The 25,934-nt window shown below is 45.4% G+C and overlaps 1 protein-coding gene across 3 annotated transcripts in view; it reads left to right on the top strand.

The window, feature by feature from the left end:
• Positions 1–13,304: 13,304 nt before the first annotated feature.
• PIK3R1 (phosphoinositide-3-kinase regulatory subunit 1) overlaps positions 13,305–25,934 on the top strand; it is an 84,413-nt gene continuing 71,783 nt past the window's right edge. For all 3 annotated transcript variants that reach the window (XM_087862102.1, XM_045809818.2, XM_087862101.1), the window contains exons 1-2: positions 13,305–13,444; positions 24,974–25,696. In XM_087862102.1, coding sequence (XP_087718228.1) covers positions 25,360–25,696 — 337 coding nt within the window. In that variant the 5' untranslated portion in view covers positions 13,305–13,444; positions 24,974–25,359. The remainder of the gene's footprint in view (positions 13,445–24,973; positions 25,697–25,934) is intronic.

The following is a 25,934-nucleotide window of genomic DNA, read 5'->3' as shown; positions in this document are numbered from 1 at the left end:
GTCTATTTGACACATAAAATGAACCATCACTCCTCCCACAAGTGCTAGTCAAATTGAAATTGTAGCTAAAATTTTCATGATTTGTAACAAAAATGATTTTCTGGTTAAAAAAGATGTTTTACCAAAATGTGTAATATATCAATTCTCTGAGCCTTCCAGTGTTACTGTGCGCTCAGAACTTACTCCAGAGCGTGTGAATAAACGGGATGCCCCCATCCACGTCCACAGGAACGCATGTGCGCTGGTAGCGAGGGGTCAGAAGGAGGAGGAGGTTCTGTGTGGCATGGTTGCCTGCGTGACGCTCCAAGGAAGGGATGTTGGTGAAAGCTTTCTGTCTTTGCTCCAGAAGGTGACAGACGTGCCTTCAGGGCTGTTACAGGTAGCGGAGATGATAGCACAGCTTCATGGGTGTTCTCAGCCGTGACATTTCAGGGCACACAGTTGGGAAGCGGATCCTCTGCACAATCGTGATTTATCTAAAATTCCGCAGTCGTAACTGTGCTGCACTTTGATTTCATTCAGAAACCAGTAGCTTTTTCTGATTTGATGGTAGAAAGTTTGGCTTGTGCCTCAGAGGCTGTGTGCTGCCATGGTTAAGAACCTGTAAGTTTCAGGACTCCAACTGCAAATCTACCAACACGGAAGCAAAAATGGGGAACCTGGCAGCGTTTTTTAGGGCTGGCATAAAATTATAAAAACAATGGCTGAAGAAGGCTTGTGTTCCTAGAATCTGTGCTTATATTAGCTAGAATGCATTATATCTGTCACTACCATGATAAAGAGATGATGTAATCTCACACACCTGCTGTGAGGTAGGTTTTGTTCTCCTCCCCATGGTGCAGCCTGGAAACAGAAGCCTGGAGAACAGAAGTAACTTGTTCTAAGGTCACAGAGCGAGTAAGTAGCAAGGCTACCTGCAGGCATTTGAAACTGGGGAGTCTGGCTTCAAGTCTGACTACCCAACTAGGTGTCCAGTTGGGTGATTTCTCCCTCTGCCATCCAAACAAACCCACAGTCCGCTCTGGTGACCCCACAGCGCTGCTGGGCAAGTGCTCTCTTTTTCTGCTTTCAGACTATGCTGCTTAAGCCAGAGGCAGAGGTCTCGGGGGAGAAAATGAGAGAGCAGACTGGGAAGGGGCAGAGGCTTCTCCTCCAGACCTTTCACCTGTCCTGAGATTTTTTTACACTCCACCCCCTTCTTCATGCAACCCGCCGTCAACCACATGCCCCTCGGAGTATTGTACTGTGCATTCTGCCCCAGACTTGGGTTACCCTTTAAAGTTTTTGCTACTTTGGTAACAAAAAAATCTTTGTGTACAGTTTTAATTTCCACAGCCAGGTGGCCTGTGCCCAGTAAACATCAGCCTTCTCTTACTTGGTCCTCATCCACATACCAGGAGAGCCTTGTCTTAAGGTGTAGGCCAGGGACTGGTGATGGGGTGGTGAGCAAAGCAAACGTGGTCCCTGCCCACACAGAGTTTATAGTCTACTGGGGAAGACAAACATTATTCACACATCATTCACACATCCTAGAAAGCCGCCTTGTGACTATTGCTATAAAGGAAGAGTTTGCTGAGCCCAGAGGGGGGAGATGACCACATCAAGGAGGCCAAGGAAGCCTTCCCTAAGGTGGTGGTACCAAGTGCAGATCTGGGGAATAAGGAGACCGTGTCACAGGATGACCCTGCTCAGAGGCCCTATACGCAGGCAGGAAGGAGTGTGGTGGTTTTGAGGAACTGAAAGAAGGCCCGCGTGGCTGGAGAACAAAGGATGGGGATGTGGTAGAGGAAGAGCAGAGAGAAGCAAGCAGGGGCAAGACTGCACAGCCCATCTTAAGGATTTTGGCCTATACCCATAGAGCAATTTTTGCAACTCCAGCTGCTCTTCAGAATCACCTGGGAAGCATTTTAGAAATACTGATAAGGGAATCTCGTTCCAGAAAATTAAATCCGTGTTCCTGGAAGTGAGACCCAAGCCTAATTTTTTTGTTATTTGTTTTTGAAACTTCCAGGTGATTTTATTGGAAATCATGACCCTCCAGCTGGGGGTAACCACAAGATGTTTAAAAGGGAATATGTGTACTGTGTGTGTTGAGGGGGAGATGAATGTCATCATCAGATTTACATTTCAGAAAGCATCCCATGGCTAGGACCCTGGAGTTAGGAAGGCTAGGTCTGCCGTCGGAAAGGAGACCGATTCAGTGGCTGCTGAATGGTGTAACTTTGGGTTGGGAGCAATGGAGATGAAAAGAGATGGGTTAATAGGAGAGATTTCTGTTTTGTTGTACCTCTGGGACTGGTGGAATGATGACATTATGGTCTCAGACTCAGCGTAGGGGAAAAGAGAGAGGAAGGTTAGCTGGGTGCTGCGTACACGCCGGGCTGGATAACTGGGCTATTTGTTGGGATAGCAGCAAGAACTAGAACCAGACCTGGTCAGAGGGATGGCGGGGCTTCAGTTTTGGCAGGTGGAGTCTGCTTTCATTTCATCTTGTGCCTTACTTCTATTTTCTCTAGGCCTTCAACCCGTCATTCACCAATTCTTGCTATTTATTGTGCATTAAAACAAACAATAGCAACACCACCAGGAAACTACTAAATACTAAATTCAAGTCATTGGCTTGATTGATCTGCCTTGGATTGTAACTTCAAGCAGCTTACTAACGAGTAAATGAGCCTTCCTAGTAAATACACATCTTTTCCTAGTAAAGTTGTTGACGTTTCGTCTTCTCCTTAAAATTTTTCACGTTGCATACTCCTTCAGATGTTTAGTGCCAAATGACAGAAACCTCACTCTAATAAGCTTAAATGAAAGGAACATTTTATTGTAAGGCTATAGAAGTCTCTCACAGAATACAAAGATGAATTTGCAGGTAGGTTCCAAGAAAAACTAAAATCACAAACTCATGACTTGATGTTATCTCCCCTCAGTTCTGCCAACCCGCACATCTGCATTGTCCTTCTTTCTCTCTCCTCACAAACCAGATTCCATTACTTTTTTTGTCAAACGTAATAGAACTGGCAACTGATAGCTTCTGAGGCTTAAGTTTCAGAGCTCAGACTTTCAGGGAAGCGAACCTGACTGTGATTACAAACTCCAGGGAACTCACTGGCACAGCTGGGCCTGGGGTCCTCCTTGGACGAGTCCCCTGTGACCAGGAAGTATGACCTGAGGGAAAGGTTGGGATCAGCCCACGTGGACTCATTGACCCCACTGAACTGGGGCTGAAATGGATGCTTCTGTGATAGTCCTTGGGAACTGTGGTAGGACTGGGGTGGCAAGTCCTGGAAAAGCAGGGGCTCGGCGAGTAATGCAGGTTTGCCATCACATCCCAGTTGAGGAAATTAACAGAAGCAAACCACAAGATCTAAGTGAAAACAATTTCAAGCAAGTTGATAATTTTACAAAATATTCCGTCTCTCTAGACCGCTGTTATTATGGCGTCTGAAGTCTCCAAGCTTTCTAAAACTTTATATTAGATAGTGGTGAATGTCAGGAGACTCTCAATTCTGTAGTATTTGGATTACGAAGCTTTGAGCTGATTCGACAAAGCAATGTACTAGCTCTGAGATTGTACTGATTTTAAACTATCATTTGCATTTCTGTAGATGGGAAATTATGTGACAAATCCTAGCTCTTTCGATTCTCATTAGTATCTGCTTAACACTGAGACTCCCTAAAGCCCAAACAGAAGTAGCTGAGAGTGGAGATTTCGGTTGCATTGGGGAAAAGTATGTGCTTTGTTCCCTGAGAAATAAAGCAGAACATGCTGGATGAAAAGTCATGAGGAAACTGGTTTTGACAGTGTCTTCTTTTGAAGCTCCAAGATGAAATGAGGGCTGTGCCAATTACTGGTGGTGAAAATGATCACAAATAAAGATCTTCCATGAGCTTTCTTATGGATGAGTATGGCAAACAACTAGGAAATAACCAGGCCAGTATTTCCATTCAGACTTCCTAGGGTAGGGCCCTCTTTGCAGACTGTACACTTCACGTGTTCATGACTTTTGGAATTTCCCTCAAGAAATGTGTAGTTAGGACTAAAATAATATGGTTAATAACGTTCATAAACTCATCTATTCTTGAGTGTCCCATAGACCATCTCTGTTATTTGAGCAAGAAGCCAGGGGCTGGGAGCACAGGCAGACTTGAGTGGCCCTGCCAGGACTGGTCCTTGACGGGGCTTTGAAGCAGGTGCGGTTTGCCTCGGTGCCCTTGCTCCCTTTATCAGCAAGAACTCTGTTTTCTCCCTTTTGGGCTCTCCATACTTACCTTTAACTTCCATCTATTGGATGGTACCTATAATTTCTTCCAGTCTTGTTCTCAACTCATTTTCAACTAATCGCTCCTTGATAATTGAGGTGTTATCTCAAACACAGCAGAACTGTGGGGTGGGGATTTGGATTCTGGACCTGGCTCTACTGTTCACTCAGTGTCATCTAGGGCTGATTTCTTTTTCTGTCCCAGACCTCCATTTTCTCATCTTTAAATCAGACAGGGAAGAATTAGATCGATGCTAAGCCGTCTTCCAGATATTAAATTGTTAGCCTGTATAACAATAGCCTTCAGATGTATCTTTAAAAGGTGTGAGATGGACAGTCTTCCTTCTTCCCCAGTGTAATTCAGAGGCAGGGTCCGCACACTTTTCCATAAGAGCCAGAGAGTAAATATTTTAGGCTTTGTGGGCCGTGTAGTCCCTGTTGCAACTACTAACTCTACTGTGGTGATGTGAAAGCAGCTATAGACAGCAGGACTTGTTTACAAAAATAGGTGTGGCTGGAGTTGGCCTGCAAGGTGTAGTTTCTCAGACCCCTAGTTTAGAACTCGTTGTCTGGACCGAAGTTGCTTGAGTTCACAGCTCAGCTCTCCCAGCTACCTAACCTTTCTGTGCCCAGTTGCCTGATCCATAAACACTGAGAGAAATGGTGCTAGACATCCCTCCCTGGGCGGCTGTGGGGAGTCCATGAATTTATGTGTGTAAAGCACTTGGACCTGTGCTCAATGTATAGTAAGTGCTGTTAACTCCTGTTCTTCTTCCTCTTTTCGGCTTCATTTTGTGTTTCTGTGGAGTGTTTTTCTGTTGATGAGCCTGGCCCAACAACCTCTTCTGCAGGGAGGTGGTGAGAGGGCAAGAGCCGCTCACCCACCAGGTGAAGAAAGACCTATCCTTGTAAGAAAACTTCTCTATTCGTGAACTTTCTACTGGTGGAAAGTCACAGGCAGATCTAAAGCTTCTTAGCAGAGCAAAAGCGCGTGAACTCGGCACACCGCACACCAGCGGTTCTGGTGCTCACTTGGGTGATGCTGCTTTGGATCTAGACGAATGGTCCTGCAGCCTTCTGCATGGTAGCCTGCTGGTAGGCCGGCTCCGGAGCGCCCTTCCAAGGAAGAACACATAAGGAAAAGGGTGGCAGAACCACCTCTGTCAAAGTACTGAGCCTCACGCCAGGGAGAAGACTGAGCTGCTCAGACTTAGTAACACTAGGTTTTTAGCACTGCACAGGGATTGGTGAGGGAACATTCCCTGAATGAAGGCAATTTTAGGATAACAGTTTTAATGGGCTCCACCATGGACCGTGGCAGGGAGGTATCGGTGGGCACGGGGGTGTGTGTGCCGTCATTCACGGTCAGGTAAATGACTTGGAAACAGATGTGTATTCTTTTTTTTCCCTTTGAATTCAGTGATTTAAAAAATAGGGATTGCTAGCTCCTTTGCCACAGATCTCTGTGGTCAAGTATTGTATAGCATTTCAGGTTTAAAGAAGTTCTGCCTTAGATTGCATCATCAGCCTGCATAGTTTCTCCTGTTTTTCAAGTGGCACAGTGCCTAAGTTATGCACAAGATTAATAATCTTTACAAGGGCATTGTTGACAGGCCTGCAAGCATGCATAAGAACCATAAATCTTTTCTTTAGTAACTCAGCAGTGCCTTTTCTATTTGGCCAGTATTTACCAGGCACTAACGAAACCGGTATGGTACCAGTGAGGCCGCAAGCTGCACAGTGAGGCGAATGCCTGAGTCAAGGAGACTCAGGTACTTGTCATGATGCTGTCACTCAGGAGCTGGTGGCTTGGAGCATCAACCAAATTTATAGCACAGAGATAGTTACCTAACTTCTCTAGGACCCAGTTTCCTTATCTGAAAATGAGAGAGCTAAGCTAGAGGCCGAAGGCACTTGGCAAGCTCCATAATTCAGGATTACCCAAGGAGAGAGCCCAGGTGGTCCCAGAGGTCTGAAATTCTATGTTGCTGAGCCCAAATCCTTTGGGAGCCCTTTCAGAGTTTCTCCTTGATTGGTGGTAATGATAGATGAGTTGATAATCGCAGTAGTTTGGAGAAGGTTGCCTTGAAGTGGCCTATCACAAATTCAGGATAAGGAGCACATGAACCGGAAGGGGGAAGGTATCACTGAACAGTGAGGCAGCAGGGACGACAGTCCTCAAGGCAGAAGGCCCAAGTGGAGATTTGCTTCTGCTGCTTACCAAGGGGACCTGGGCCAAAGCACACAGCCTTTCTGAGTCTGTTTCTTCATCTGTAAAATGGAAATCACGATCCCTGCTCTGCCTACAACCCAGACCGGTGTGCATCAAATAAAACAGTTCATGTGAAAGTCCTCTTTCAACATTGAAACCCAGCATAAAAGCCATCATAAGCACGACTCCCTTCTTAAAACAGGAAACAAGACATTAGTGGCTAAAGAAACTGATAACCTGCAAAACACCCTAAATTATGAGTAGTCGGTCATTCCTTCAAGATGCATCTTATTCATAACTGAAGAAAGGAAATCCTTGTTAACATTATGATATATCCACCCAGCAAGGATTTTGAGTGTTAAAATAAAAGGCTCTAACCAATTTTAGAAAAATGGTACTGTCAGAATACACCCTTACCTGATCTAAAGTGTTTTCTTTGCATACACAGCTTGGCAAGACCCAGAGAAAAGGCTGTGTGCTTGGAGCTGGATTGGGGAGGCTGATGGTAATGTGTTTCCTTTATTCTGCGAGGCTGTCTGAATACTCGGGCTAGGTTCTGTCAGAAGCACTGACAGTTCTGGATCTCCTCCAGTGGAGGGAACAAAGGCTGGAGTTGCTTTTGAAAAATTCTTTCTGAGCAGTGAGATTGTCCAACACAGTTTCCTTGATAAAGGGCTCATTATCTATCGGTATGACTTTGCCCTTAATTTTTATGCTGGCAGGGCCAACACGAGCATATTTAAGCAAATCCTTTTACCCAGACAGCTGTAACAGCACCCTAACAATTTGTGCCAGCACTCAAAGCTTGGGTGTGGAATATAATCAACTATGGGTTAAATTTCCAGTCATTTGAATCACCAAAAAATACAATTTATTTGCTTGCTTATCATTGTATTTACACTTGTCACTTTTCAAATGCAAGCTCATTTTCAAAAAAAAAAAATAGAATGTTTCAGAATTGCTTTCATAGCTCAACTGGCACATGCTTATGGATCTAAGTGGGTTGCTTGTGTTGGAGTAAGGTGGCTCCAGAAGGTGGGGGAAAAGTGACTGTCTGAGAAAGAAATCTGTGTTAACAACACATGATGTGGCAGTGTGTGTGTGTGTGCGCGTGCGTGTCTTGTGTGTGTGACAGAGAGAGAGAGAGTCTGTAAATAGTGATGAAGAAAATCTTGCATCAACCAAGTCTAAACAAGGTGATTCTGTTTTAGTTTCTAAGAGGCAAGCCTGGAGTGTGATGTTAGTTCAGAAAGCTATGTGTCCTGTACACTTTGTAGAAGATTTTTAAGCAAACTGAGGTAGCTTCACAGAGCCCATGCAAAGGAATGTGAGAAAGTAAGAGGGAGACAGCACCAGAGAGAAAGTTCCTGAGGCAGGGGATGCAAACATGCTGCTTACTAGAGAGGTATACTCCACTGGGTTCCTGGGACATATCAAGAAGGCTTTCCAAAGCCAAGAGGAAATATCCCTCCGTTTACACTCAGTGCTTCCAGGGCTTATCCACATTATCATGTGGATCAGAGCTCCATTCCTTTTTTATGGCCAAATACTACTCTATTGTATGGATATACCACTTGTTCATCCATTCATCAGTTGATGAACACTTGGGTTGTTTCCAGCTTTTGGCAACTGTGAATAGTGCTGTTATGAACATGGGCATACAAGTTTCTATTTGAATCTCTTCTCCTTGTGGTTTTAATTTGCATTTCTCTAATAACTGAAGATGTGTAGCTTCTGTACATGAGTTTGTTTGCCATCCATAGATCTTCTTTGGTACAGTGTTTAAGTCTTTTGTCCATTTTGAAAAAATGTGTTTGCTTTTTCATTATTGAGCTGTGCGATTTCCTAATGTACTCTTAATACAAGTCCTTTGTTGGATACACATTTTGCAAACATTTTTCTTCCAAGATGTGATTTTCATAACAGTGTCATTCGAATAGCACATTTTAATTTTTTAAAATATTGTATTTATTAGAGAGAATGAGTGGGGGGGAGGGGAAGAGGGAAGAAAGAATCTCAGACTCCACACTGAGCATTGAGCCAAACGCAGAGCTCAGTCTCACCACCCTGAGATCATGATCTGAACTGAAACCAGGAGTCAAACACCCAACTGACTGAACCACCCAGGACCCTGGGGGGCCCAAAACATTTCAATTTTGATGAAGTTCAGTTTATCGATTTTTTTTTTCTTTTATGGTTGATGCTTTTTGTGTCCTAATTTTTTAAGAAATCTTTTCTAAAATATACTTTCTTTTAGGAGTTTCGTAGTCTCTGAAATTTTTAGGTCTATGATCCATTTCCAGTCAATTTTTTATTTGGTGGGACATCGGCACTTAAGTTCCATTTTTCCTTGGATGTGGTTTTCTAGTTGCTCCATGCCTGCTGATGTTTTAGCACCAGTTGTAGGCTGGTAGACTGTAGACCCAGGACCCTGGGGAGCCCTGCTGCTCTGTCCCCAAATCTGGCTGTGACTTACTCAGACTCTCAGAGGTTCTTTCTGAATCGCACTTGCATACTAGTGTTTTAACAGCCATAAATCTAGGAATTTACATTGTGTTTCCTTGAGCTTTCCAAGCCTTTCTCCCTTGCTGCGTGCCGCTATGTACCAAGAAGTCTGTTAGCTGCTGGAGTTACACAAAAGTAAAGAGTGGCCCTTGCATTCAAGAAAATAGGCAGAAATTTGTTTCTATGTTTCAGATTTTATCGACTCTACTGAGATTACTGTATTGCAACTTTTTTTTTTTTTTTGAAGGCCAGCTTCTTATTTCGAGGGAATTTGAGATCAGATATAGAGTAAAATGTAACGGAAATTACCAGGAAGGTGGTTCGTTCAGCTGCATCTCATACTGGTTGATTTGTTGAGTCTTCTTTCCAACAGTTTATGAGGATTCAGAAACTAAAATAGTAGACAGGGATGCCCAGGGGTACAGATGGTGATCAGAGAACTTGGGGTACAGGTGATTATGATCTGACATGTTCTCTGGGGTACAGTCAGGAAGCTGCCACTCTTTCTAGTACTTCACCATGGTTAACAGCTTGTTCAGGCTCAGAAACAACAGAATGGGAAGTATAGTGGCCTTATGAATTCTCACTCTACTCGGAAGCATTCCAGCCATTTTTTTTTTTTTTTGCATGTTTCTCTTAATACGTGTTTAACCTTAACTCACAATAGTGTAAGATCTTAAGCTGAGTAATACAGGGATTGACTTCTCCCCGCCGAAAAGCGTTTCAGCTATTAAGGCAGGAGAGAGGAAAAATAAAAATGTTAGGCCCAATTCCTTAGTGTTGGGCCCCAGCGTGGCTCGAGTGGGGATCTCACCGCTACCCTATCTCAGCTGTTGAGTGCCTCCAGTGTTGGGTGCCATAGAGAACAGAAGAGTGAAAATACACGGGTCTGTAGACCAGAAGAAGTGTGACATTCCAACAAGCAAGTTGTCCTCTTGGGTGTCCTCTTTTTTGTCGGAGTCCACTTAATTTTATGATGTGAGGCATCGTAAAACCATAAACTGGTGGTCATCACACTTACGTAGCCTAACCTAGGTTTCAAAAAATGTTGAATTAATTGCCAGCATTTAGTAATTGAGAAATTGCCTATAGAAATCTGGGTTTCCAGCTTCTCTGTGAAAATTGGAAGGTCTGGCAAATCTGGGCTCACGTTCCTGTGTGGTAACAATCAGTGGAACGCTAGTACCAGCTGCTTCCTGTAAGACCAGCCATTTGGGCTCCAGTCTCTCCCAACTGGCTTTCCTGATGGTACCTTTCCTACCTGGGTCCTTCAGGGCAGTGGTTCTTAGTCCTGGCTTCACACTGGAATCACGTGAGGAGCTATAAAGGCCACAGATGCCCGTGATCTGCCCACAGCCATTTTGATATAATCTCTCTGGGGTACAGACCAGGCATTGGGATTTGTATAAACTCCCCAGGCAATTATAAGCCCTGTAGCCAGAATTGAGGACCCCTGCTGAGACAGAGTCTTACAAACTTTAAATTGCACATCAGTCACCTGGGGATTTTGATAAAATGCGGATTGTGATTCAGTGGGTCTGGGATAGTGCCTGGCATGCTGCCTATCTAACAAGCTCCCAGATAGTGCCAATGCTGCTGGTGTATGGACCTCTCTTTGAGAAGTAAGGCTCTAAGGCATTTGTTGTGTTTGTTTTATTTTATTTTTTTGCACCCTAAACTACATACTTGGGTTTCAAATCTAAAGGAATGGTATTCTAGCACTCACCTTATTATAGTAGCTGGAGTGATGGTGGCAAATGGGAGTATCCTGCCAGTCGTCTTTGGGGAGGACGCTTAGCTCACTGTGGCTGCTGAAAGCCTTTCAGGGTGCTGGGACTTCTGCTCTCAGTTAGGTCTGACTTACAAACCACCTTTGCTGTCACCAGTTGTACATGACATCCCTATCTCCCTTTGGGAAATTGTACATTCTCTGACATTTGAGCTCCTTGGTGGTGGCACAACCTGCCAGACAGCAGTTTGGCTGCTACTGATGGGATGGTGGTGTTTCTGTGCCCATTTGAGCATTTCCTTGCAGTGGTTTTCAGTGTGTGTTCCCAGATACCCTAGGCCTAGAGCTGAGGCTCTCAAACCTTCGCTTGCATGAGACTCCTTGGAAAGCTAATTTAAAAAGATTGCTAGGCTCCAGCCCCAGGATTTCTGATTCAGTAAGGACAGAGAATTTGCAGTTCTAACACATCCCCAGGAGAGAATAATGAGGCTTGCCCAGAGACCTAGAGGTTCCCCCTTGGCCTCACCACGTGGCTTCTTATAACAGTTATCTGTTACGTGTCCAGATAAGATTTTATTTTGGAAAAAGGTTTATTTTAAAGTTTGAGTACTGCTGTTTTGTTGCTTTTTATTATTTCATAGAAATCAATGGAAAATGAAAATTAAAAAGCTAATGTTAGTGATATTGGGGGGCAGGTATCAGTACAGATCAAACAAAGACTGAAATTATTCACTTTATCAAGAAAGATCCCTATTGTCCTCCCGTGGGATACTCTTTGGACTTATGGGTCCAGTATGATGGAAAAGATTAAAGAAGATACAACATAAATTGCTGTAGACCATCTAAAAAAAGGAAGCTCATTTAAAGATTTCATGCATTTTTAGGTTTTGGGGGAATAGAACTCCATCCTAAAGATACATAAGTCCCTTTCCAGGAACTCATCATGTACAAAAGAAGGAGATGGCTGGTAAGGTTTCTTCAGACCCAAGCCTAAAGGAAATATCGTGAACATCACAGCAGTTATAGCTCAGCTTACTGGATTGGGTCAAAATAATTGTGCCACAGCGTGAGACACCTCATTTCATTTACAATGCTCAGGCAAACAATAGTAGATGAGGCCCTTCATTTCATAGAGTAGGTGGAAAGGACGTTGCTTGGGTAAACTTTTAGATAAAGTGAATTCTTAAACATGGGGGTAGCTCTCTCTCTGTCTCCACTTCAAGAGACATGTTGGAATAATAGAAAGGCTAGTACCTGATACCTAAAGTGGAAATTACTTTTCTATTAGAGTGTGAGTCACGTTTAAAAATGATTTTATTTTCTGAGGATACTCAAGACATTTCAGGATGTTCTTTACTTCCAACACCCACAAGAATAAGGCACCAAATTCAAAGTTTGACAAAAGTTTAAATGTTTAAAAAAAGGGGGGGAGGGGGGAATATCCTTGCAAGGAAATGGGGAAAGAGCTGTAGAAAGGGCCCTAGGGCAAGCAGGCTGGGCGGGTGCAGATCTCAAAACTGCTGAAAAGAGGAATCTGGGAATAGAGGTTTAAAAAGCGGACTCTTAACATGGCTTAATAGTAAAGGGCAGACTGAACACAGGTTGCTGGCATTCCATCTTACCCGCATTGGAAGGTCCGAATCAACATCAGATTTTTTTTTTGAGCAACTTAGTAATGATTCTTAGTGGAAGAATCTGCATTTGAAGGCGAATTTACAGGACCGTCTTATTCACGTGAGTTTCCACTCCCGACACCCTGAGCAAGGAGAGGGGCTCCGCCTGAGCGACCTACATTTAATCCGCGATGCAAAGACTGGAAGGGATTAGTCAGCGTGCGCCCTCCTTATCAAACTCTCTTTCCTTTTCGCTGGCCCGCCTGGCTCCCGGTGGCGGTGGTGCCAGGCTGCTGGAGCTCGCGGCAGGCTGCGGGCACTAGCCCCTCCGGCTCACCCTTTCACCCTTCGTTCACCCCCGGGTGCCACGCGGGTGGCGTGGTTTTTCCGCCCACTCCGGTGGCCGTGCTGGCGAGGCTGGGAATTGCAGGGCCTCCCCGCCTAGACGAGCCCTGGAATCGGAGTGCTCCCCGCCCCTGGTATCCGCTTGGGCGCAGGGGGCTCGAAGAAGGCTGGGGTTCGTCTCCAGACACTCCGATTAGAGACGTGGCCTCTGAGTCTGAACTCGTCCTCCACCTCTCCCAACCCCACCGCCTCTGGTCCCGGAGACACCCGCGGCTGCATATGCCGCGGGTGGGCGCAGAGGCAAAGCGCTCCACCGCGGAGGTAGCGCGCGGCCAGGCGGCCCGGGGCATCCCCGCTGTCGGGGGCGGAAGGCCAGCCCGGCGGCAGGAAGGGTCCGCAGAGCTGGAGCTCCGCCCCTCCGGCCGCACGGCTCGCGGGCCGGCACAGTGAGTGGCAGCGGCGGAGGGCGCGGCGCCAGCGGAGAGGGGCGGAGACGCGCGCGCTGGTTGGCGCGTGCTCGGGGGCGGGGCGCTCTGGGCCGGGCCGGAGGCGGGGCCGGGACCCGGCGCTGGAGCTGCGGGCTGACGGAGAGGAGTCGCGAGCAGCTGGAGCGGAGTTGGAGGAAGCGGCGGTCGCGACGAGGGCGGCGGGCTAGCGGGTTGGAGGCGCCGAGCTCGGATCGGGAACGGCGGGCGGGTCGGGGCCGGGTCAGAGGCGCGTCGGAGGCCGCCGCTGCAGCCTGGGCCCCGCAGAGGAAGGAAGCCGGCCGGCGGGGGAGGTAGGCGGCGGCAGCGGGTCCGGGTGTGTGTGTGTGCCCGGGAGGGGGAGGCAGTGCGTGCGCGCGCGGCTGCCGCCGTTCTCTTCCTGTCACCAGCAGCCGCTTCTGCAGAGCCGAGCCGGGGGAAAGCGGGCCGGCCGCCGGCATCGCGGGTTCTCGGCCAGCGTCCTGCGAGCTCTGGCAGCTTCCGAGCTCCCCTTTCCCCGGTCCTCTAACGAGCTGGCTCTGCACGCTGCTGGACTCATTCGTCCCCCGAATTGCAGGCGATCTCGGGCTTGTCCCCACCCCTTCGTTACCGCACACTTCTGAGGGTCCTTACTGTCGCCTTGTTGCAGTTTTCCGGGGTCCTTCACCGGAGGAGAGCGCCCAGACCATTGCCTTTAAGTTAGCGGGAAGGAGCGCAGCTTCCCCCCGCCTCCTCCAGCTGCAACCAGGGTCGCTGCTCGGGCCGTTCCCCCGAGCGGGTGGGGCGGCGGTGGTCCCCGGAGCTCGCCCCGAGCCCCCGCCCTCCGAAGTTTGCCTTCCTTCTCTTCCGGGGTGGGGGAAGTGCGCCTCGGGGCGGCTGGTCGCTGGGGCCCTAGAGGCGTCTAGTGCCAGCTGGGCCTGGACAGGTTGTTGGAGGCATATTTAATGGGGTCCTCGAACAGTGCGGAAATCCAGCTTTTTGTAGCGCGGGGCGAGACTGGAGGGACCTGCCCAGCAATATGGAGCCGGCTAGGGAAAGCAAGAGTATGGCAAGCCTGAGCTAAAATATCGTGGGGAATTGTCTGGCAACCACAGCTCTGATACTCACTTCCCAAGAGCAGAAACTGCCCCGCAGATCACAAGACAAAGAGAACTGAAAAGCTCAGGCCAGCCACTCCTGTACAGATACATAACTTTGGTAACCAGAATTCGAGCATGAAATATAAGGGTGTGAGTGGAATGGCTGTTACATGTTGAATGCAGAAAGCGTGTGAACTGGATTTGGGGAATTTCTTATGCTTCCCTGAGTGCTATTAATATCCAAAAGGTCTCACTTCCACCGTTAATCCCTGGTGGAGCTGCAGCACTGTTGGTATCCGAGTATGAGTATACTTTTTATTTGGGGCTTTTTATGACTTTGGAAGCGACACTTTTTTTTCTTTTGTTTTTCTGTTCTGTTCTTTTTCTCTTTGTCATTCAGTGCGAAGTACGACTGGATAAAGCAGTTCCGGGTTTTGAGTGCAGCATTAAGATTGTCATTTCAGTGTAATGAGGTTCAAGTTTTAGTTGTTAGGCGGGACATTCACAGAGCTTATTGACCCAGGCATTTATGCTGAATTGTATTTTAATGTTTCATTAGCTTGGGTCACGTTTTGCAACTTTAAAGATGGGTACGTATTAGCCAGAAAAGATAGGAGGAGACAGGTTCATTTCTGAGGCACACTGCTAAAGTAATGGATCTCCAAGGTGCAAATCACAGAGAATTTGGTGAATTCTGCAGAGAAGGCCACAAATAGTTTTTATCTTTAAAAAAGAACCCCCCACCCGCCATTACAGGTTTTTGATAGATCACACTGTTCTTGAAATAAACAGTTCAAATCAGTAGAGGGTAGTTTCTTAGAAACAGAAGTTGCTTAAATTTTGGGAAGCAAGTGTTCTGGTTGTTACAAAGAAAATACCCTAAAGGTAGTTTGAGGGAGGCAGTGTCCCTCTAAAGTTTGAGAAGATGCGTTTGGTTCAGAATCAAGCTTTAAACCGGAAAGGTCAGTGGAGGAGACTTACCTGCCTTGCAGAATTGCTGGATTATGTCATTGCTGGCCTCTTCAGTTTTTATATGCCCGTTGCAGGTAGGTAGTAGTCATACTTTTTTCATAACAGTGTATAGGTTTTTGTGATTGGAAGGAAGATCTGTGTATCTCATATTTCAAAGTGTGACGTGCTTTTGCTTTTTAACTTCCATCTTGGTTTGGGACCTGTTCTTGTCAGTTGCATAACAGAACTCTAGCATACATAATGTCTATCCCCTGTTTTATCTGCTTTTGTAAAATGATGTTATCACTGTGTCCTTCCACATGCGTGATGCTGATAGTGTGAAAAAGCACTTCACTTCCCATCAGTTAATTATATTGTCTTTGCTTAGCTATTTTTTTTTTTTTTGGAATTTATAAAGATCAGGAAATCCCCACAGCATAAAAAGTTAGTTTTGGGGAACAGCAGTGGTCCAGTAAGTTATAATTAATACATGTTTTGGTTGTTGGTAGTGGTGCTGGTAGTATGTATTCATCTTGCGGAATTGCCACTTGGACCTCAGGCAATTTTTGAAGGGCTTTGTATCTTAAATGCAAACGTACACCACCTACCCAAATCTTGTGTTGTTAAAAATGACCATATGTTTTAATTAAATTTTTCCATGAATGCCATGTAATTTTTAAGGTAGTTTGTTGGTCAGAATTCCCTTTTCTCTTAGTTCACGGGTCATGTTCTAAAAAGGCATCCATTCTGAAAGATTGTCTACTTGCTCGTGAAGACAGGGACAATTTCAGTTCATCTTTTGTTGTGTTTGCATTGTGTGATTTCCAAAATGCATTTTATTGAATAAAGAGATGGTGAATGAGCAGATGTAAAGAAACTGATTTTATGGTCAGGTAGGTGATAAAAAGCTGAGATAGTGGTTGCATTTGGGGTTTTGCTTTTAATTCTCTCACCTGTGGGTATACACCGTGCAGAAGAAAATGGAAAGTGCTTTTTTCTGTACATTATACATTTTAGACGGACTCCCCACAAATATCTCTGTTTTGGAGGGCACAGAGATTTGCCAGTCAACTCAAGAGAATTGAGCCTCTTAGTGAAGTTCTCAGAAAATGAGGTTACTCGTCAGTGGAAGGAAAGGCTTATCAATTTAGTTTTTTATCTTAGAAGGGACAATATAAATTTTATAACCGTTTTTAATCAAAAACTTAGGTTGTAAGTGATTTTTAAAATATTCACGTTATTTATTGCTCTTTTTTCTTTGTCTTTTCCACCTCCATCCTAATGTAATTTCTTGCTGTGCTTCAGCCAACTCTCTTATTGGAATTACTTGCCTAAAAGAATGGCGATTAAAGGCCATTTCATGTGCATTATGCCAAATGAACTGAGACATAGACTACGTAATTACTCATAAACTTGTCTGTTTGGCTTATGTTAGTTGGGTTGGGTTTTTTTTCCCCCCCCAAGTGTATAATGAGCATAGCATAGTTTTTGCTGGAAAAGAAAAAATCCTGCTACAAAAACATCTTTGGAGATTTTATCTTCCCAGCATTGTTTTCCTTAAAGTAAATCAAATACATACCCACAGGCACCTGTAGTCAAAATAGTTTTCAGGTTAAGGATCACTCCAGAGTACCCAAGTGTGAGGAAACTCCACGGCGTGCAAGAGTGAGTTAATAAAGCGAGGTTCCTGGTCAGGCATGCCTTGCCCCTCCCCTTCCTAGCTGGACCCCAGTGGTCCAGACCCTGGACTCATTCCCCTGGGGGAGCTAGGGCTGAAACCTCAGGACGCAGCTAGCTACCTTTAGTCTCTAGAGGACTCTCCTCTTTGAGGGAAGCTACGGAGCCAGCCACCAAACCCTGTTGTAGAGGAGTCTTGGCCCCTCCCAGGTCTCTTTTTTTTTTTTTTTTTTTTTTTTTTTTTAATTAATAATGATTTTTTATTATATTATGTTAGTCACCATACAGTACATCCCCGGTTTTCGATGTAAGGCTCGATGATTCATTAGTTGTGTATAACACCCAGTGCACCATGCAATATGTGCCCTCCTTACTACCCATCACCGGTCTATCCCATTCCCCCACCCCCCTCCCCTCTGTAGCCCTCAGTTTGTTTCTCATAGTCCATAGTCTTTCATGTTTCATTCCCCCTTCTGATTACCCCCCCTTCCTTTATCCCTTTCTTCCCCTACTGATCATTCTAGTTCTTATGTTCCATAGATGAGAGAAATCATATGATAGTTGTCTTTCTCTGCTTGACTTATTTCACTAAGCATTATCTCCTCCAGTGCCGTCCATGTTGTAGCAAATGTTGAGAACTCATTCTTTCTGATTGCTGAGTAATATTCCATTGTATATATGGACCACAACTTCTTAATCCAGTCATCTGTTGCAGGGCATCTCGGCTCCTTCCACGATTTAGCTATTGTGGACATTGCTGCTATGAACATTGGGGTGCATATGGCCCTTCTCTTCACTACGTCTGTATCTTTGGGGTAAACACCCAGTAGCGCAATGGCTGGATCATAGGGTAGCTCAATTTTTAACTTTTTAAGGGACCTCCACACGGTTTTCCAGAGTGGCTGTACCAACTTGCATTCCCACCAACAATGTAGGAGGGATCCCCTTTCTCCACATCCTCTCCAACAATTGTTGTTTCTTGCCTTGTCTATTTTTGCCATTCTAACTGGCGTAAGGTGGTATCTCAGTGTGGTTTTGATTTGAATTTCCTTGATGGCTAATGATTTTGAACATTTTTTCATGTGTCTGTTAGCCATTTGTATGTCTTCATTGGAAAAGTGTCTGTTCATATCTTCTGCCCATTTTTTGATTTGTTTATTTGTTTCTCGTGTATTGAGTTTGAGAAGTTCTTTGTAGATCTTGGATACCAGTCCTTTATCTGTAGTGTCATTTGCAAATATATTCTCCCATTCCGTGGGCTGCCTCTTAGTTTTTCTGACTGTTTCCTTGGATGTGCAGAAACTTTTAATCTTGATGAAGTCCCATAAATTCATTTTATCTTTTGTTTCTCTTGCCTTTGGGGATGTGTCATGAAAAAGGTTGCTTTGGCTGATGTCGTAGAGGTTGCTGCCTATGTTCTCCTCTAGAATTTTGATGGATTCCTGTCTCACATCGAGGTCTTTCATCCATTTGGAGTTTATTTTTGTGTATGGTGTGAGATAGTGGTCAAGTTTCATTCTTTTGCATGTAGCTGTCCAATTTTCCCAGCACCAGAGCAATCTACACTTTCAATGCTATCCCGATCAAAATACCGAGAACGTTTTTCAAAGAACTGGAACAAATAGTCCTTAAATTTGTATGGAACCAGAAAAGACCCCGAATCTCCAAGGAACTGTTGAAAAGGAAAAACAAAGCTGGGGGTATCACAATGCCGGACTTCGAGCTGTACTACAAAGCTGTGATCACAAAGACAGCATGGTACTGGCACAAAAACAGACACATAGACCAATGGAACAGAATAGAGAGCCCAGAAATGGACCCTCAGCTCTTTGGGCAACTAATATTTGATAAAGCAGGAAAAAACATCTGGTGGGGAAAAGACAGTCCCAGGTCTCTTTTGCCTCGACCTCCAGAGCCACCCCTCTCCCTCAGGCAGGGAGAGAACTAGGTGGGCAAAGTCCACAGGCAGCCTTTTTGTGTCTACTTTACTCTGAAAAGGAGTTAAAGGGATAGCAGAGAGTTTTATTTCAGGCTAACTTGAGGGTTCCTTTACAGGAGTTTACAAGCCTTTAGAAGCAGTGCAAACAAAAACTCCTAGCAAATATTCCTGTTTCAAATAAGAATTGTATAAATGGCAGTAAGGGACGTTGAATACTAGTAGTAATAATAGTAGTAATGGTAGCAGTAATAACATAGCTGCAATTTACTAGCTGTGTAACATCAAACAAATCATTTAACTTTTCTGTGCTTGTTTTCTCATCTGTAAGATGGGGACAGTAATTGTATCTAGGATGGTTGTAAGGGTTCAGTGAGTTGATCTATGCAAAACTCTAGGAGCTGTGCCTAGCCTGTAGTAAACACTATGTTATATTAAGTTCTAATTATCGGGCACGGAGCTAAGTACTTCATATATGTAATTTCATTTAATTCTCATAGTAACCCCGGGAGGTGTAAGTTTGCTTATTGTATCTGTCTCACAGATGATAAAATTATGCCACAGAGAGATCTGAGTAACTTGCCCAAGGTTAAAAATCCAGACAGTGATGGGGACAGCTGTCTGTGCCTGAAGCTCAGTGCTTATACTAATCTTCTCGTTAAGACTTTCGCAAAATACCATTGTATTTTCATGAGAGGAGAGGGTTCAGATCATCTCCTTCAGTCCTCTCGTTCCACCGCCGTTTCCTCCGGCCTCTTCCCCGTGATGGTGCAGAGAACTGGAATGGTCAGCCCCACGAACTGGAAGAGTCAACCCCACAGCCTTGCCTGGGTGGTGGGGTGTGTTTCTCAGGCCCCGCAGCAGGAGCACCAGCATCTTTCTGCCAGCCTCCTGGTCAGGACTCCAGCTGGGCCTGGGCCTCTCTTCTCGGCCGCCTGAGGCCTTCTGGCTGGTGTCATCACTTTGCCTCTGGAGAGTCCTGCGTCCTAGTTGTTTCATCTGGGCTTGTCCCGTACCCCGCCCATCCCCACTGCTCCTCCAGCCTCAGAAGGGCTGCAGGCCAGAGTCTTGCGTTAGACACCCTGCTTGCCCACAGTGTGGACGCAGCACTGAGCATCGCAGCCCACAACACATTCTGGTTGGTTTGAAAATGAGTGGGGATATCTGATAACTGTTACTTTAGGCTTAATCTAACTTCGCTCTAACTTTGATTTTTATGATTTCCAGGATGTTCTATTGGACAGGTGAAGAGATTTTTAAATGATAATTTGTCTTTTTAAAAAGACTGTGAATTTAGGTTGGGAGCTTGCCCTAGGCTCAGAACTAGCCCAGGGAGGATGGAGAGATGGAATGCAGGAAGTGTAGGCTGCCAACCCAGGAACCCTCCATCACCTGCAGCCGAGGTGAAGACCCACTGTGTGCTGGGACCCAGTGTGAAACTGCTCATTGAATCACAGGATAGAATCATAGGATTGGAGCCTATTCCTGATTTATTTCAAGTTACTTAAAAATATCCTCTATTCCTGTCTCCCCACCAAGTTTGCTAAATCCTTGTCCTTTGTAAAGGGGGAATGAGTAAGTCAGCAAAGTCAAAGGACTTTTCAAAGATTTTTGTTTGGTTCTTTGCCAGAATGCCTGCGGGTTAGAGGGTTAAGCTGAAAGTTTGCATTCAGGCCTTTCTACATTAAGAAGTCATGGGTTCCTGATTGTCAGGCATCAGACACATTTTATTTTGAGAAACAAAATAGGAATGGCACGGTATCGTGGCAGAGAGAGAAAATACACATTGATTAATGGTGTGTTGCAGGCAGGCAGTCTTTAAAAGGATTGAAAGACTGGAACACAGTAATTACCATTAAAGAAATTTGGAACTGTTGCGTGCAGTATTACGTAAGAATAAGTTAGTTGTTTGTTTATAAAATTCCTTTATATCTTTTGTTACTATAACTTACGTATGCACTAGCTTGGAGCTTAAATCATAAGATTGCATTGCTTATTTGAAAACATTAAATTATGGATAGGTGGGTATTACCCACCTATAAAACCTTTACTGTGTTAACAATTATGTTGGAGCTAGATGGAAATAGTTCGTTGGACCGGTGAATGTAGCCAAAGAGATTGGAGGCATAATCTTGTGAATCTGGGCAGCATATATCCTGTCTATGTGGGTAGTTCGGGCTCCAAATTGATCCTGGGAGGGTTACATCACACAGGTATTGCCAATGTTTCAGGTTGCTGAGTCTTCTGTAGTCCTGGGGAGAACGTGAGTATAAGAGAAAAAAGAACTTGCCAGTTGTCTGGATAGGATAGTTCTTGTGACTATGGGTTAATGCTCTACATATTCCCCTAGGGAGGAGCTGAGTTGTTAGAAATCGTGTAATCAAGGGCCTGGGATATCCATAGGGGGCATAGATGCCAAGAGGGATACAGGTGGCAGAAGCTTCAGCTCGTAGAGCAGAAGTGGGCAGGATTCCAGAAGTGATGTACCCAGTATTCTCTCATTCACGAGTTTATAGACTTCTTTGGCAAGGATGCATTTACTGAAGTCTCTTGGAAAGAAAATTTGCATTGTCCAAGAAACTTGGTCCCGAACTTGATGGAACTGCTGCCAAGTCATCGTGGCTTTTTTGGGCAGGTGTGTTTGTAAAAGAGCCACAAACGCTATCAGTGAGGCCACCGTCACAGAGGGTCAATAAAAAGCAGACATTCAGGGTTCATCTGAGGGGTCAGAATGTGCCGGCAGAGAATCAGCATCCTTGACCCTGTGGACACACCTGGGCTGTCCTCGGTCATCAAAGCAAGTTGAATTTGGGCAGTGGGTTCTAGTGGTGTCAAGTCATGGCCCTGGAGCCAGACTGCTTAAATGTGAGCTGTAATTCCACCTCCCAGTTGCTGAGTGTTACCGTGGCCAAGGTATTCAATTCTCTGTACCTCAGTTTCGTCCTCTGTAAAGTGAGGGTGTTGATAGTGCTGCCTCCGGGTTATGCTGAGTGGTGAACGTGTTGATGCTCGTGTAGCCCCTAACGAGCATTAGATGGCAGTGGTTGAGTGAGCTGGTGCACACGCAGTTCCCAGGAAGAGGTACATGGTGACCACGATGACAGGGACAGTCATCGAAATGGGCGTGGCCGTCAGGAAGTCTGCAGCCTGCATCGTGGTCCAGGTGCCTGCCCCTTCTCCCTGGCCAAGGCCGCCACGCACTGTGCCACAGGACGCTACCCAGTTGCCGCCCAGGTGACGAGTCAGTGCTCCCTCTTCTCTTACAAGGTTGCTGTCCAGCCTCTTAGTTGGCGCTGACTTTGGCCAACCTTGAATTGTTTGGATTGCTCTTCCTGGCCTTGACGTGGTGGAGTCCCAGAAGACAGGAATGGTTTGTTCTTATAACCCTAGTGTCATAGAAGATGAGGGTTTTTTGTTGGGTTTTGGGTTTTGGTTTTTTGTTTTGTTTTGTTTTTAAATCAGGTGAAGGCCCAGAATTCTGCGCAATATTCTCACACAGAAAGTAAGGTTCTCCTTTTAAAAACGGCGAGGGACAGGAATTAGTAGAGACATCTAGGTCTTCGGCGCCTGGGTTGGGGATTGCTCTTCTCGGTCATCAGGTTCCTCTGGGTTCTTTGTCTCCTTGCAAGGATTTATCCTCAGGCTAACATATGCACAGTTTTTGGGTTGGTAAAACCTTGATCAGATATGGGGCCTCTTCTTAGTATGGTGTCCCCTGTTTAGGAACATGCATTTCTGCCTAGGTGTTCTGTGATCAGGGGCCTGGTGGTGGCTGAGGACTGTGTGGGGGAGAGAGTGATGAAGAGAGAGAGACAGGGAGGGAGGGAGGGAGGGCGGGAGGGCGAGAGGGTAGATATTATATTACCCATTCTGTTGAGAATCTCACCAAACTGGCCCACGGGGTTGTTGAAATAGAACAAGCCATAGGCAGCAGCTGGTGGAAAGATCTATCCAACATACTAGTTGAGGATTTTTTTTCCCCCAAAAAGACCTACATTGCCAGGAAAAGCTAACAAAAATTTCAAGGCAGATTTGGAGGAATTAAATTATTCTTAGGCATGTTGCCTGGTTTCCAGGCATTTAGGGATATGTAAATGCTCGTGTTCTTTAGAGTTCTGTGTCTCATTTGTACAGAGTACATTAGTACTAAAAATGAGATTTGCTAGTCCTACATTTTTGTGTGAATTTCTGCAGTGAATATTTAATTTGATTCTGGATCCATCAAAAGGAGAGGTTGTCTTCAAAGATAATCTAGTTTATTTTTCTAATACATCCTGCTGGTTGCTGAAGTTTTGTGTTGTTGTTTTTTTAATCTGATGACTGACATACAAAGTTAGAATACTCTCTCAAATTAATATTCTGACTGCTCAGAGGTTTCCAGTGTTTGTTTTTGCTTCTTGTAATGTTAACTCTCCTAAGAGTGTTATTGTACTACCACTAAGAGGCTCTAACCTCGTAAAGTTGAATACTTGACACTTCTGAATACCAGCATCATGAGCTGTGATTGGATTTTGCGTATTAAGATGCATATACTGACAACTTCCTGTAATACTAAACCTCTCAAGTGGCCCCCTGTTAAAACACACGAAGCTCTCTTTGATAGAGCTCACTGATGTTTTGTGGCTCTTGTTTATTGCTTTGCTACTCGGCCAGCTTAACTGAAACCTTGAAGTTGCTTTTATCCTATATGATAAAGATAGTGCTGAGAAGTGACCGGAGTTTAGTGTTGTGTACCCGAGCGCCCTGTGCTGTTGGCAGGCCACGTGCTGACTTTCCCTCTCGAGTCCTTAATTTCTCCGCCTCCACTGTGTTAAAAGAAAAAAAAAGAAAAAAAAAAAAAACAAAAAAACTTGCACCGTTCGTTTCCCCCTACACCAGGCTATCTTCCCAGGGTAATCTCTGGCAGCCGTTTCTACTTCCTCTTCATTATCTTAACTCCTTCAATTCTAGTGACTGTCCTCAGTGTCTCTAGACTGGAGTCTGCTTTCTCAGAAGTCAGTGATGATGTGGTGATGGGCAGAGCCCTGGGTTACTTAGCCTTGCCTCACTTTCCCCCTGCTGGAGGCCCCTGCAGGATTTGGTCTTAGGGATCACCTTGTCCCACCCAAATCCTCTTATGCATTGTTTCCCGGACTTAGCTTGTCTCCAAACCTTGACTCTGCTTTTAAGGTTGCATTCAGTGAACCTCAGTGTTTGATCCATAGATCATTTTTTTAACCTTCGATATTTTTTCCTTGGGAGTTCCTCCATTCCATTTAGTTCAGCCTTGCCTTACTTGCAGCTGATCAGATCTGTGGTGGGTTCCCTCTCTCCCCCACCAAACTAACAGTTGTATGCCCAGCACCCCCTAAAGCCCACTGGAATTAACTCGGGTTTGGCCATCTGCTCCTGTTCCGTCTTGACTCTGATTCAGGCATCACCACATCCACTCCTGCTTTCTCTGCAGGGTCTCTTGCTTCATTCCTCCCCTTCCGTATCTTCTGATGCTGTCTTGGTTCATGCCCTCAGGGCCTTTGCCCGCACCACTGTCCTAGAGCTTTCATCTTCACCCCTCTGTCCCCCCGCCAGTCCGTGCCATTCACCATAGGTAGACTGAGATTCTTCCAGTGCATCTCTCATTGTTGCTCTCCTTTCTCCAAGCGCTTTTGGTGGCTCCCGAAGTTAGACCACAGTATTCCCGAGCTCAGTGCAGGCGTGTATCATGTCATATAACCCCTCCCTGTCTTTCTAATCCAGTTCCAGTGCTCCCTCTTTGGCTTCCGACGCTTTGGACTGCCTGTTCTAGCTCTTCCCAGAATACGACATTCGCTTAGTCACACCTGTACCTAAGATCCTGCCACACATTCCATTCTGTCTGCAGATCCCCGCGGTGAGATGTGGTCTCTCCTTCAGTGGAACCCAACAGTGTTTCGTCTCTGCCTGTCTTCTGCTGTTTACCTAATGTTATGGTTCCTTGTGTACCATGCTTATCTGAGAGACATTGCCACATGCCAGCACACCTCCCACCCCTGCCTCATGTTCTTGGAAGGCAGGGACTGTCTTACTAATCTTTGTTGTATATATCATGTTGAGCAATAGCGCACTGGCCCGTGTGTGTATGCCAAATTGATTAAATACTTGTTGAATGGAAATAGAAATTCAAATTCACACAGATGGCAAAGTGTGATGTTCATTCATAAGTCTTGTTTTTCCTTTGCTAGGTGAAGCTCGCGTGTGGAGTGACACAGTCAAATCAGACGCCAGATGGACAGTGTGACAAGAGTGTCAGAAAAGATTGGGCCTCGCTGCGAGAATCAGCCTGGAGGCCAAGTGTTGACGAGCTGCTGAAAAGGAAGCCAGTGGGAGGACTGTGGGCCGCAGAGGAAGTGGCACCCTGTCTTCAGTCACACCATTGATGGAGGACAGATGGACAGCCGGACATTCAGTCACCTCTCCTCTTAAACCTGTGGAGAGTTGTCCTTTGTCCTCTGCTGGGCACATATTAGGAATCTTAACATACTCTCAGAATTCACTTTCCATAGAAACGTAAGATCAGACTGCAGCGTGTCACCAGACTCCTCTGTTGCATGGTCACAGACTCGCAACCATGAGTGCCGAGGGCTACCAGTACCGAGCGCTGTATGATTACAAAAAGGAACGAGAAGAAGATATTGACTTGCACTTGGGTGATATCTTGACTGTGAATAAAGGGTCCTTAGTAGCTCTTGGATTCAGTGATGGACAGGAAGCCAGGCCTGAAGAAATTGGCTGGTTAAATGGTTATAATGAAACCACCGGGGAAAGAGGGGACTTTCCGGGAACTTATGTTGAATATATCGGAAGAAAAAAAATCTCTCCTCCCACACCAAAGCCCCGACCACCTCGACCCCTTCCTGTTGCACCAGGTTCTTCGAAAGCTGAAGCAGACGGTGAACAACAGCAAGGTCAGTATTCATGAGTGATTGCTTCATGGCATTTTTGTTTTATTTTTTTAGGAAAAGTCTGAGATTTTTGTCAGGCTGTCACACTCGAGGAAGAACTCATTTTGGCAAATTTATCTGAATTTATGTATGGTATATAAAAGCTTGGTCAGTCATTACAGGACTAGAGATTGGTGTTTGTGGGGTAGAGAATTGTAAACGGACGGAGATGATGGTATATGAGAACCTGTTTCGTGAGCAT

This window comes from Ursus americanus, chromosome 5 (assembly GCF_024610735.1).
Source record: "Ursus americanus isolate L20-20 chromosome 5, mUrsAme1.1.p, whole genome shotgun sequence".
Lineage (NCBI taxonomy): Eukaryota > Metazoa > Chordata > Mammalia > Carnivora > Ursidae > Ursus > Ursus americanus.
The sequence above is the reverse complement of the archived record's forward strand: the minus strand, read 5'-3'. Positions and strand labels throughout refer to the sequence as shown.